This window comes from Oxyura jamaicensis, chromosome 2 (assembly GCF_011077185.1).
Source record: "Oxyura jamaicensis isolate SHBP4307 breed ruddy duck chromosome 2, BPBGC_Ojam_1.0, whole genome shotgun sequence".
Lineage (NCBI taxonomy): Eukaryota > Metazoa > Chordata > Aves > Anseriformes > Anatidae > Oxyura > Oxyura jamaicensis.
Genome location: NC_048894.1, coordinates 140,495,873 through 140,509,702, shown reverse-complemented (window position 1 = coordinate 140,509,702; position 13,830 = coordinate 140,495,873). Strand labels below are relative to the sequence as shown.

The window sequence follows — 13,830 nt, the reverse complement described above, 5'->3', positions numbered from 1 at the left end:
TTTTTTTTTAATCCAGGTTTTACCTTTCCATAGCTTCAAATCTCATTCCAGTTAATCGCTTAACTCTGTGGCTTCCAGGAAACTGCCTCCTTAGTTCCTGAAGACAAAACTGTACAAATAAATTCAAAAATACTATTGTGAACATAGTTATCTACACGGAAGCAGGAAAGGAAGAAAGTTCTTGATTGATGAATTCAACAGCCTGCAAATACCAATTTTTGAAATACGTATTAAAAATTATTGATAAAGAGAAGTTCAGTAACTGAAACTTTGTAAGAAGACTAATTCTAAGAAATATTTTCCATACAGTTTGTTAAATCATCAAGATTTCCTAGAAATAGTTATTTGCCCAGAAAATTAGACTCTTCTACTAAAATTGTTCGTATGCTATTAAACACTGCAGTCTACTTCATTGCCTCATAGTAACACAAGAAATTTAAAAAGAAGGAGGAAGGAGGAGGAAAAAGGAGGAAGGAGGAGGAAGGAGAAAAAAAAGGTAAGAGCTCATGTGATAATTATTTAATAAAAGGATACCTCATAATGCCACAAACTATGCTAATACTATGCTCTGTGTTTATTTTTTAAATAAAACTTTGAAATTCAAAGAAAATGTTTGTCACTGTCTTGATCTGAGCCCACTGGCAGAGTAGGCATAACTTCTAACTCCTGAAATCAATGAGAGACATGCTTGAAAATGAACCAGGTAATTGCAGTAGCTGCATGCATTATACATTGTCATCATGTGCATGACAAAGAAAACAACAACAACAACAATAATAATAAATAAATAAAAATTAAAAAAAAAAAAAAAACAACAAAGGCCAGATAAATGGTTTTGTGAAATCCATCTCAGCCTCCTTATTTGGAGCAGATGAGACCCATTCCCCTAAGAAAAATGCATCACAGCTGTCAAAAGCTTTTTCTAAAAAACAGAAGTTCCAAAGCTGCTTGTCTACGGTGGGGCTACAGCTGTAGCAGAAAGGCACATATGATGTTGACTTGATTAACTACTTATTATAAATCAGTCAAAGAAAAAAAAGAAAAAGTATCTCAGTTTCCCTCTAAGCTTTTAACCTCCTTTCTGAGCTGCATATAAAATGCTGCACTCCCTGATCTTGAGCAATATACCTTAGAAGGCATAGGAACTGAAATTCAAAATCCCTTCCAGGGTGAGTAAAAACAAATAGTGTTTCAAAACTGATCTTTCAACACTGGCTGCCTCAACAATTTCATGAAAGTCTTCCTAAAAAGACCCTGCAAATAAAGACCAAAACTGTTTTAGATATAAATCAGAACACAGAAACACATTTATTTAAACAGTAAGTCTGTTTGTTTTTGTTTAAACAGACGGTTATATACTACAAATGTTTTCTTTTGGGACACAAAAGAAAGGGAAGTTCAGTGGGTTCACAACAAGTTCAATGAGTTGTGCTGTGTTTTCCAGTGTACTCAATTTTACCATACACATATGAACGATGAGATAAACTTGTCTAGTTCTGCCTACTTTCAAATTGCCCTTCTCCCAGATACATCCTCTAGTCTGACCCCTTGTATATCACAGGCCATTAAATTTCACCCAAGTGACACCACATGAAGCTCAAAGACTTCATGTCGTGTCTTGCTGTCTGAGGGAGAATAAGGCACTAGAAGAGTAATTCCCATGAAGGACCTGAACTTTTGAAAGTATCATCCTTTTTACTTTGAATGAGCTTGTTGTTGGCTTTCGAGGCACAAGTCAAGCCCATGATTTTTTCCTCAGTCGTTTGTGAAGGACATATGAAAATATTATTAAAATTTGACTGCAAAGCAGTTTTTTTTGTCCTTTTCAGTTCCTGCCTTTAAAGGAGCAGCTAAGGTCGTGGTATTTGTTTTTTTTGGGGGGTGATGGTGGCATCAATTTTCATTAGTTAAGAGTTCTAAACAAGCTCATTTTATCTTTAATTGTTACTTGTATAATTCAAATACATTTGCATACAAAATTACTAAAACCAAATACCCATTACAAATATTTATATTAAAACCACTGAATAATTTGAATTAGAAAGGGCCTTTGGAGGTCACCTGTGCTAAATCCCCACTCATAACAGAGCCAGAAGGTGGTTCAGGCCATATCACAATGTTTCTGAGCATCTCCAAAGAAGGAAATAATACTGCTTCTCTGTGCCATGTGTCCTGAAGTGTTCACCATCCTCACTGTTACAAACTTTTTCCTAATGCTGAAAATTGGAATTTACTCTGTTGCTGCATATGTCTATCACAGCTGTCCACTGATTCACATCTACAAGTCTGTCTCTACTTTCTTTATAACGTCCCACTCCATATTACATATGTAATTAGAGATTTGAAGATCACAGTAAGATCTCCTCTTCACCTTCTAAGGACTTAAACACATATCTCTCAGCCTTTCTGTACACATTATGAAGTCCAGCTCCTTACTCATCTTGGTGGCCATCTGCTGAGCTTGCTCCAATAAGGCAATGACTTTGCCAGCCAGCATGACATAGCCAGCCATAGTCTGTCATGCAATGATACAGCCTGCATGACATATAATATGATGTGTGTGACAGGGCATTTTACCTCAAAACATTCAAGAAACAATATAATTGGAGAGGTTTTTAATAAACAAACACACACTGTGCAATATGGCAACTTCAGTATTATTCTTGACATTTAGCCCATACCAGAGTAGCTGTAAATATTTTCATGGCTATTGGAAGAGACACGATCTGTCTAAACAAAAGTCACACATTAGAGAAGGTGGGTGGAGGTGGTTTCTTCCCAGAAGTCTGTTTCTTGATACTCTACAAGTCCAAGCTATGAAGTTCAGAATATCCTATGACTATACAAAGAGCTATCTGGAAGAGATACCCAGGAAGAAAACTGAAAGTTTGCGAGAAAAGTCAACTTGAAAACTTACCAGTGCCAAATCATCTCGACTGCAGTCCAGGGCAGCAATCATCACCTGTTCATATATTATCCAAACTGGACATAAAAGAGACATGAAATTTAGATAATTGTTGTTGTGTTTTGTTGTTTGTTTTTGTTTTTTTAAGATTATGGGAAACACCTACAATGTAAATAAGGTTAATGAATTCTGTCTATCTTTCCCCTACTACTCCTGTGGATCACTACTGAAACAGGGACATTTAAAGGAACTGCTGGAATTAATTAAAAACGCATTTAAGCAGTTTTATTGCTTTCAGTAACATAAAGTACCTTTTGACATCTTGAAAGGCAAAAAGCTCTAATCCTCTGCTATTCCTAACATTATAGCTGCAATCTTTTAAACAGATCCCCATTAGGACATGCTCTCTGATCAGACCTGGAGAATAGCCATTTGGGTCTAGAATGAAAACAATTTTTCCTTAACTGTTTCACTGCCAAAAGTCCTGTAAGTATTGTCATCTTCCTGGAGTTGAAAAATGTTTCTAAATCAATGACAGATTATATTAGTTTGGTTCTAGGCCTACTGAGTTCTTGAATGTGTAGAACTTAATACAGCTATACAAGTGACAAACAATTCATGCTATGGCAGAAGGAAACACGTAATATAGGTCCTGCAAGTACTGACTGCATTAAGTTGCCTGTAACCTTTCCTCCCCACTGGAACTATCTGTAGGACGTATATTCTCATTTTACCATATAGCATATATAATTTTTTCATGAATGTAAAAATACATACATAGATACAGACAAAATACAGATAATATATATACAGCATTTAAATTGTGTTAAGTTAAAAAAAAAATCAAAATACAAGAATACATTTCTAGCTTATGAACAGCTCTCCTTATTAGAACAAACCTCTAATTTGATAGTCTATCCCTAATACATGTTAATGTCAGATATTTCACAAAAGAACATTTGTAGTAAGAAACAGATACCTGCCCCTGAAACGGTCATTTCAGGGGCAGGTGTGTGTTTTTCTAATGCGTATTAAATTGTTTGTTATTTATGCTTAATAAAATTAATACAAAGTCAAGGGTTTTACTCTTCTACTTTGAAATCTGACTCTGTAACTTTGGTCTAGTGATTGTCCATGTGAATCCCTACTTTTCATTAAAATTATGAAGTAGATAATAATACCCTCGCCCTTTAGGCTCAATATACAGTTCACTATTTTCATTTTTAAATCTCTTTAGTAATGATAAAATCATTTTTTTTCTTTTCCAATTACACTGGATGCCTTCTGCCTGAGAGCGCAAGTTACAGGGATATCCAAATAAATCTTCCCCACTGCATTCACTATTTTGCCTTCTGTATGTATTCTGGAATGAAACACTGTAATATCCAGGTTTTTTTTGAAAATACATTAAGCAACATGACATCCATCATATACAACTCATTCACCTTTCATAGCTATCCAATAAATAATTCAATGTGAGCTATAGGTCTTGTTGCTGCTGCTGTTTTGGTTTTTAAACTGCACAAAATTGCCATTCTGACAATACTTTTTTCTAAAAAAAATCAACCCAATTATGTAAATAACTCTCAGATACTTTTATGCATTTGTTACGAATCTTAGAAATACTGTAACTAGTTAATCTAACAAATCCTGAACGTCAGGTTTATGAAACAATAAGATACGTACATCATGAAAAGGTCATATTCAACACTGACAGGGAAGGAATGACAAGTAGTGACTTTGCTTGTGTTACTTAGGACAGTGTTACAGAAGGACACTGGTAAGATCTGAGAGGAATACCAAGATCCTCAATAACCCCTCAATAAACTACAATTCTCATACATTGTTAACAACATTGTAATGAGAAAGTAAAACCAAAGTTAGTTTTCATTTTTTTCTATAGCAGAGGGACACGATGACAATTCTTTTGCAGGTGACTGTATTAAGCCCATCCTGCCGCCTACCAGCAAGTGCATTCCTCATAGTTACAGTGTAAGACAAGCACAGAACATTGTCTTCAGGTACTGAACCTCCAAATGCACTTCATGCTTCACTGCTATTCCATCTTTTACATGGTACATGTAATACATGATTGATTCTTTGGGTAGATTATCCACATATTTATATCGAAAAAGTAAAACATTGGCAGTGGCTAAGTTCTTGAGACGTGAAAGAGCTTCACAACAGAATTACTGCCCAGAGGTTCTGCAAGGCAGAACCAGAGCAAAGTACTGACATCAAGGCAATCCTACCAGTAGAACCACAAAGCCAACACCAAAAAAATGCCTCCCTTGATAAATTAATGAAGCAAAATGTTTTCATGAAGTAACCATGTAAATTCTGGAATACTGGATGCAGTTAGGTATTCAAAATTCAAATTAATTTACTAAAGCTGAACAAAGTTATTAGAATATTATAGCTTATATTAGAAAATACAATGGATTATTGTGGCTGCAAAAATCCACTGGGTTCTATACAACAGCAATTAAAAAAAATCCAAGAACTAAAATAAATGTATTAAAATAAAGTCTATATAAAATTATCTGAACTAATAAAGGGAAAATGAAGAAAATAGAATGAGCATTAATAATATAATCTAAAAGCAATGTATACTGTAAAAAAAAAAAAAATGTTTTCTTACTGTCATCTCCAAGCTTAGAGGCATATTCATTAATTAACTCCTCTCCAACATCCACTATCTGCTCACTGTTTCGGTAGTTTTCTTCCCTCCATTTCCTCATTTTATCACGCATATCTGAGGGTAAATAAGAAAAGAAATCAGAAGAAAATATTGCAATTTCCAGATAGTAATGGAATTTGAAATTTATTTATTGAAAATATGCATTTGAAGAATGGTTTAGAGAGCAATAGATCTAAAAAAGTGACTTCCACTAATAGAAGAAAACTACTAGAGAACAGTAGTGTATAGACATCTGGAACTGTATCTCAAACCTTGCTTATGCTATAATATAAATTATCAATTCAACTTCTATGTTTGCAGGCTATTTAGTTAATAACATATGCAGTTAAACAAACAAAAAAAAACCTGACACCTGGTTATCCAATAAATGATAAAAATTAATGGACTTTACCCAGTGTTATGAAACACATGCTTCAGGAGTTTTCTTCCAAGTAGTATTACACTTACATTTACACACCATAACCAAAATTGAACTTCTGCTCCATATGAATATATTTTCACTTGAAGAAAGAATGAGAAAACAATGAGAACTCAATCACTGCTCATTTTTATCAGTGTAGGAAAAATGTTATAAAATTCTATTCCAAAGAATCTGCATGCTTCTACCAATAGGAGCTGCAAGACAGATGTGGAAACGAAGTGTTTCTATGCCAGGGAAGTGCTCAGAGGTGAAAACTCTCATTGCTCGTCTAGATAAGATAAAGGCAGCAACCTTCAGCTTTAGGACTTTTGTTTGCTTCCAGTTCCAAGAGTACATTAACTAGGAACTGGATCTCCGAGTCCACAGGCATATGCAAGGTCATCCATGGAGCACCACCAAGCATTACCCAGCCTACGTTTTATGCATCCTTTGGATCAGCAAATTGCTAAGAATGCCTTTGTGCACATATTTACGCATCTATACGTGTATGTGTCCCATACACAAGAACACATTTTGGGGGCACTCAGGGAAAACAGTTTTTTACTATTAAGTAGCGATTTTACTCCTAGGAAGGTACCACGAAAACCACTGCCAGTATTTTATTTAACTTTACAACAGCTGGAAAAACAAACACAATGGTAGCTCTAAACACTGTCAGCTTTTCTTGCACTTCAAAACACACAGTTAACGTAACTGACAGCTAAAAATTCAGCACTTACTTTTCTTCCATCTACCTGAAGTCGTCTCGGATCACTCATAACACTGTTACTGTGCTACATTTTGCATTCTGAAACCCAACCAAAACCACCACTGGGTTACGTTTCATATGCATGAGCAAAGTTAAATGGTTCTAGACACATGATGGTCCCTGGAAATTCAAAGTTAGACAGTAAGAATGTGAGAGAACACAAACAGTCACAAAACCTGAAAAGCTACACACATAAAAGTAAATAAGTGATCCGATTCCTAATTACCCATGTACTTGGAAATTATCAGTGCCTCCATTCCAATGCAGTTCTAAATGGAACAGTGTCTAAATTACGTACTAATAGAACATACATCTACCATTCATCAACCAGTTACTGAATTCACCGCAGTGGAAAAAATCAGAGCACAGTATATCAGACGACGACTGAAAAAACAAAGTAAAACTAGATGTTCTCATTCATGTGAATCCATCAAAAGGCTCATCCGTTTTAGTAAGTACTGAATTCTAAATAAAAGGTAGAAGAAAATGCTAAAAACTATAATAAAACTTATCAGGGCTTTTTACAATGTTGTCATTTTTTTACTATGAAAGCTATCGAAAGAGTCAGGCAATAATAATTTCAGTCTTGGAGGCAAATGTACACACGGTACGTAATACAAGGTTGGACAATAGCACTCTGGGATTAAGAAATGTCTAGTTTTAATTAAAATTGCTCCTCTGACATGTATGCAGGTTCGTCTTAAGCAACTAATGAACCTGGTTTAGGTTCATGCAGTCTAAGGAAGCCAAAGGAAGTAACCATTATTTTATTTTTTGTTTCTGTTCAGGTGTCAGTTAATTAGGCCAGAGCAAACAGATCCTAAGTAATCATTCTATAAGGATTCATACTTTGATTGTTCAGTTGGACCATAGGTTTCAAGTCCTCAGTATCTAAGACCTGATCCTTCCCCCAGTGCCTTGCACAGAGCTCCCACTTGCAGGAAGAGACAAAGGAGCAAGCGGGCAGCACTGGTACTGCCTCCAACTGCAGCAACTCAAAGCAGCCTCAGCTTACATCTCAGAATCTCACCTTTGCCTGCTGTAATCATGTAAATCCATGCATAAAATCCAGAGTAAACTGATCTGTCCTTTGGTTAAGACAAAAATTAGGAATATGTAAAAGCAAGCAAACTCAGCATGGAACACATACACAAAATTCATCATCATTTAATTGAACATGGACAATGACAGAGAAAACAGCCTACCATTTTATCTATTTCTGATTCTATTTCTGAATCTTTCCATACAAAGTAAATGTGAATTCAGAGTCTAAGTCATAGCAAGGAAGCAATGTTGTCATCTAAAGTGGATGCTTGTAATGACCAGGGATGCTAAAGTCAAAGTGTTCAGTTCTAAAATTAATTTGGAATTTTCTTTGTTATATATAATGTTCCCCAATACATTCATTTGCAGGAAAATGGCCTCACATACAGGGACTAAAATTTCCATTTTATAAAGCATTTAGGTGATGTTTTCAAAAATTACAAATAATCACTTTTAAAAAGTCTCACATGAACAGGTAACAAAACCTCTTAATGTACCTCCACTTCAGCAGAGCAATTTTTAAGACAGAAACTAATAAGACTACACTTATGAAACAGTCATCAGAAGAACTACTAAAAAAATTGGAAAATACTCTTTTAGATTGTTTCCTATTTATGTTAAAAGAAACGTAGTATAAAGCATAAACCAGCTCTCTTTTCCACCCCCCTCTGGTTTTCTGTATTCAGTGAAGAACGATGGGCTGACTGCAACAAGAGTTGCCCAGAGAGCACGTCAGGGTCTCCAGAAAGTCCACCTATCACCACCTGAAAGTCTGAAAGTCACTTCTTCCTGTGGGTTTGAGATGTTAATGCAATTACGCTTCAGTGCAAAGAAGAAAAGAAAAGCTGGTTTATTTTGTTCATTTCTGACAACATACCAAATTATTTTTCTACAAAGCCAGCCATTACTTTATTAGCTTTTGACTACCATGACAACTTCTTCGTAGATCAAGCTAATTATGCACACACAAGCCAACTGACATGCTAACCTATAGCGTCAGGTTGCTCTGCCAGACCTGCCGTTCTCGGCTTCCTGGCACTCCATGGCGTTTCTAATTCTTGTACATAAAAAGGAGGCAGGAACGATAATGCCATTTTCCATGGGATAATTAGCAATTATGACCCCCCCCCCCAAAAAAAAAAAGCTATTACTTAAGACTCAAATAAGCTGTAAAATATATATGACGCACGCCCGCACCGCACTTACCCAATGTACAATTTAATCTCTGTTGAACACCCTTTGCCACCAAGAACACAAGTGAAAAATGAAGCAAGGTACACAATGTAATTCACGTGCCTCACATTCGTTCTTCTTCCCTAACCTCCTAATCCCTGTTTCATCTTTGAGCAACATGTAATTAAAACCATCCTGTTTAAGAAGGACTTAAAATATGAAGGACACTTTTCAGATAAATACCAACCACAAACCTGGTTGCAAAATCAAGCATTTTGTTCAAGGTTCTTTCTTAGGGACTAGGTCACAACACTACCAGGATCATCCCATGAATGAAAAGCCTCTTTGTACTGGGGATCCATTGAAATACACATGAAGCAGAGAGAAAAGCCTTCTCTGAGAAGTCTTTGGGCAGCCTGTTGCAAGAATTTGTTCGCTTGTTAAGAGATGCAAAATAAAGTAAGAAAGAAGAAAAAAAAGCCACCATTTTTCTAACATGTTTCTGAAACAGAAGTAGACCCTTACACCAACACAGGTCTTCAAGGTCAAGATGCTCAAACAGCTTGAGCATCCTATACCTGACCTGCAGTCTCGTGATAAGGGGACTTGGAGTCTCCTTCTCTGGAGATACCCAAAACCTGCCTGGATGACACCCTGCACAATGTGCTGTATGTGATCCTGCTCGACTGAGGAGTTGGACTAGATGATCTTCAGAGAGCCCTTCCAACCTCGGCCATTCTGTGATTCTGTGACCTTTACATTAAAACCACGTTGTCTCTGCAATACTCTCAGCCAAAACAAGGGAGGGCTAATTACAGAGAACATGTGTACACCCAGTGCACATTACTGGTCCGCAAAACATCCTACTTTTCTTCCCAATCACTGACACTTTAAAAATGAGGGGAAAAAATATAAACATCTGATTTTATATTTGAAACAGTTTACATTCAGGCAAAGGAAAAACGGAAAAAATTATTTTCACGAGCTGTTTTCAGAGCAACTTTTGGGAAAGCCTAACAATAAAGCTAGTAATACTCCACACAACTTTCCTTCCCATGCAGCGGCCTCCCCACGAGTCTCTATTTCAGTTGAGCTTCGCAACTGTTATTACCTTCTCACAAGACACATAAAAGAACTGGCAAGCCATCTTTTTCCAAAGTGCTAACTAGCCTAAGGCCATCAAGGTAATGCGAGTGAGCATCAAAGAGAAAACTAGCTACAAACAAACCACCATGCATGCTGGCAAGGAAGTCCTCTTTTTCATCCTTAAGCATTTCTTTTCTATACCAGACAAAATACTTTCTGTGATTAATGCAATTTGACCTGAAAGCTAAACATTTCAAATTCTATTCTGTTTTGCTTTGTAGTCTTCTAGAAAAAGGTGCTGGCTACTGACATCTGCTAAAATACATTCCGTGCAGTGTTCCTCCTCTTTCCCCACTCTACAAAACCAAACCAACCTATAATCTATGCTGTTAATTGTTGTTAACTTTTTTCCCCAGTTGCTCAATTATTTTTTTCATAGCTTAACAATAAACAAACAACAACAACAACAGATCACACTACGTCTTCCTAACAATGCATTATCTTCTCTACCATATAATATCTGCAACTCATTCGACTATGTAGCAGAAGGTTAATCCTCCTTTATGGATAAAACTGTATAGAAGGATTAATTTGTTCCTGATGGGAGACTAATGGGCTCCAGTGCTATATGGACCTGCATTTGAACATGTGCTGCTTATGAGATGAGCCACTCACAATTTAAGGTAAACCATAATAACCACTGCCATAAAAAAATAATCATTATGATCAAATGGATATCAGAGCTATAAAAATCTGTGAAGCAGGCTTTTCAAAAACTTGATGTTCATCTTCCAAGATCTAGCAAAATATGATACAATTTTCAGGCATTCAAGCCAATAGTAGTTTTCTTAGATTGAAAGATACTTGCTGTTTTACCCTAAACCTTGACTTAAACTGATTTATCGCTTTTGAGGCTTTGACTAAAAGACCACAGGTTGACCACAGGATTGACCCAATGAGGTTGACCCAACAGCAAATTGATCAAGTATTGACATACTGTCCCAACATGTTTGGGGCAATGGAAGAAACGGAGAAGCCTTTCTTTTCAAATTGAATCACTGGCCCACTGGCTTTCCCCTCACACAAGCAAGGGCAGAGCAATCGAGAAAAAAAATATCAGTTTCTAGCCAACAGCAGTCACTGCCACCATGAACCTTGGTCACTGCCACCAGGAACCTTGCAAGAACAACCTGAGCTGCCGCTGCAATGGTTCAGAGCTGCAGCTCCTGGTGGAGGGGCTTTGGACAACGCACTAACAGAAGCCTGTGCGTAGCGTGACGGCCACCAAGAACATTAATTTTTCTGAACTGCTCTTACCAAACTGATAATGGCATGAAGCACAGCTTAAATATGGTAGGGGAATAAAATTTAGTTGTTGTTTATTTAATTTTTGAACATCATGAGTGGTGAGGAACATGTCTTGGGAAGAGACAGAGGCAGCAGCCAGCAGGGCCTGGATCCAGCGACCTGAGCCTCTGGTGGCACCACCAACAGCCTGGCCAGTATCCTGCTGGGACCTGCAGCACCCTTGGCCAGCAGAGCTTAAACACAAACCTGAACGAGTAATTAGATTTGGTTAGAGCTCAAAAAAATAAAAAAAGCGAACTGACACGAACTGCTGATCCAGTTTCCAGTTTTTTGTTGTTGTTGGTGGTGTTTTTTTCTTGCAGGAGCACGAGTGGGGGGGGAACAGCAGCGATGGCTCCCAGGGGAGCAGGGGGTCCCTCCCAGCACAGGGGGACCTGCGACCCCCTCTGGCGTGCCCGGCCACCGGGGCCACCACGTCCCGCGGGGACACCCCGGCCCCTCGCGGCTCCCCCCCGGTGCTGCCGTGCTCCAAGCCGGCCCCCCGAGGGCTGGCGGCGGGCTGCCGAGATCCTCCTCCGGCCACAACTCCCCCTGCCAGAGCCGCCCCGGCCTCCCGAGCCGCCCGCCCCCGGCTCCCGGTTCGCGGCGGTACCTTCCCAGGTCACGTCGTACATCTCCGAGACCTTCGCCATCTTGGCGGCCGCCCCGTGACGCGGCGCCGTGACGGTCCCGGCCCTCATTGGCGGCGATGGCGGCGGCCGCCCGCGGCGGGGCGAGGCCGGGCGGGGCGAGGGGGCGGCCGCCGGCGGGACCCCGCCTTAGGGACGCCGCCGTCGGGCTCCTGCTCGCCCGACCCAAGCACCAAGGGTCGGGAGGAGGCCGTAGGGTGATCACAGAAGAGCCGTTATTGGCAGAGAAATAATAAAAAGAGCGCGCTTGGCCTCATGGGGTTGTGGTGTTTTGTCTTTTCTTCTTCCCCTCCGTCATTTGGCTGTGTGTTCCCGCAGGGCCGCGTGTCCCCCTGTGTACTGAGGATCTGCCAGATGCCAGCAGAGCCACCATGTGTCACAGAAACACAGCGAACAGCTCTGCTATCCCTGGCCACTGTTAACACGGCTTCCAGTGCAGGCCCGCCAGGCAAATGGAGTGACCAGCACACCGAGGCCTCTCCATCAAGGCACCAAAACCCATGGTTCAGCCACAGCTGTCACCGATCCTAATGTCCCACAAGCTCAGACACAGAGCCATACTGAGCTAGAAAGAAGGCCCACCCAGCCCGGTGTCTTGTTTCCTGCAATGTCCGAAGCTGATGCTAAGGAAGAACACAGGACAGTGCAAATATAAAGCAATGCTCTCCTGGTCTCAGAGAATGTTAGCCTGGGGCATCCTGAATCAGATGCCATTGCCGTCTTGAAATAAATTTGCCTTATTTTTTAATCTGTAGATGCTTTTGATATCCAGTTCAGGTGGCACAAAGCTTTACAATTTAAACACATGCTACAGGAAGAGCCACACGTTTTTATTTGCTTTAAGCTTATTAACTACTAGTTCGTTTCATGCTCCCAGGGCTGGTTATGGAGAAGACAATGAATGGTGGATTTCTGTTCATTCATCAAACCGCTTGCTGTTTTATAAGATGACAAATTTCAGGTGCTGAGTCAGAGGAGCCCTGAGACAGGTTGCAGGCAGAGCTCTGCTGGTGACCCGCAGGCTGTGTTTTGCTGCATCAGGCTCTGTCCCTCGCTATCCTTCAGCTCTGTAACTTGTGCAGGCCACAGACTATGTGGATGGAGGATTTTGCAGTAAAGTAAGGTCTTGATTTCAGCACAGCATAAGAAATAATTGTAACTCCACTTCCAGAGCAATATAAACTAAAAGGGCATTCAAAAATGTTTTAAACTCAGATATGTCAGATGATTTATTTACTTATTTATTTATTTCAGAAAGTATCACTGGAAATGTACTTGTTCTCATGCACTGTCAGCTCTGACAAGAACTCTTCTAGGAAAGGAATCAGATTCCATGATCAAATCAATCCCCCTAGCTTCATCAGTAAATGTGCCCTAGTATCCAAAAAAAAAAAAAAAAGTTTAAAAAAAGTTTAAAAAAAGTATTTCTGTATTTATTATGTTGCTTACTTTGAACTACAATAAACTACTAATTCTTAATACCAGCTACAGTGTAATTCTGTGTAATGCCTTTGACAGCTGAAAGATCTAAACTGGGATTCAAATGATGGTCTAGAAAGACTGCATATACCTGATTTTTCTTCTCTCAGAGGTGTTCTTTAATATTATTCTAAATCACTGAATTGGAAGGACCCCCGTTTAGACCTTGTACAACATTGCTGTCATTCCAACTAATTCTACAATGCCTGTGTCTGTGAACACTTCAGAAAACATACATGTATTTATTCTCATAGTATTCCTGTAGGGTAGATAAAT

The 13,830-nt window shown here is 39.0% G+C and overlaps 1 protein-coding gene across 1 annotated transcript in view; it reads right to left on the bottom strand.

The window, feature by feature from the left end:
* Window positions 1-12,191, bottom strand: part of EMC2 (ER membrane protein complex subunit 2) — a 41,749-nt gene extending 29,558 nt beyond the window's left edge. The window contains exons 1-4 of the mRNA XM_035318210.1: window positions 12,039-12,191; window positions 5,547-5,660; window positions 2,918-2,982; window positions 24-109 (exon numbers count right to left, since the gene is read on the bottom strand). Coding sequence (XP_035174101.1) covers window positions 24-109; window positions 2,918-2,982; window positions 5,547-5,660; window positions 12,039-12,126 — 353 coding nt within the window. The 5' untranslated portion in view covers window positions 12,127-12,191. The remainder of the gene's footprint in view (window positions 1-23; window positions 110-2,917; window positions 2,983-5,546; window positions 5,661-12,038) is intronic.
* Between the last annotated feature and the right edge of the window lie 1,639 nt (window positions 12,192-13,830).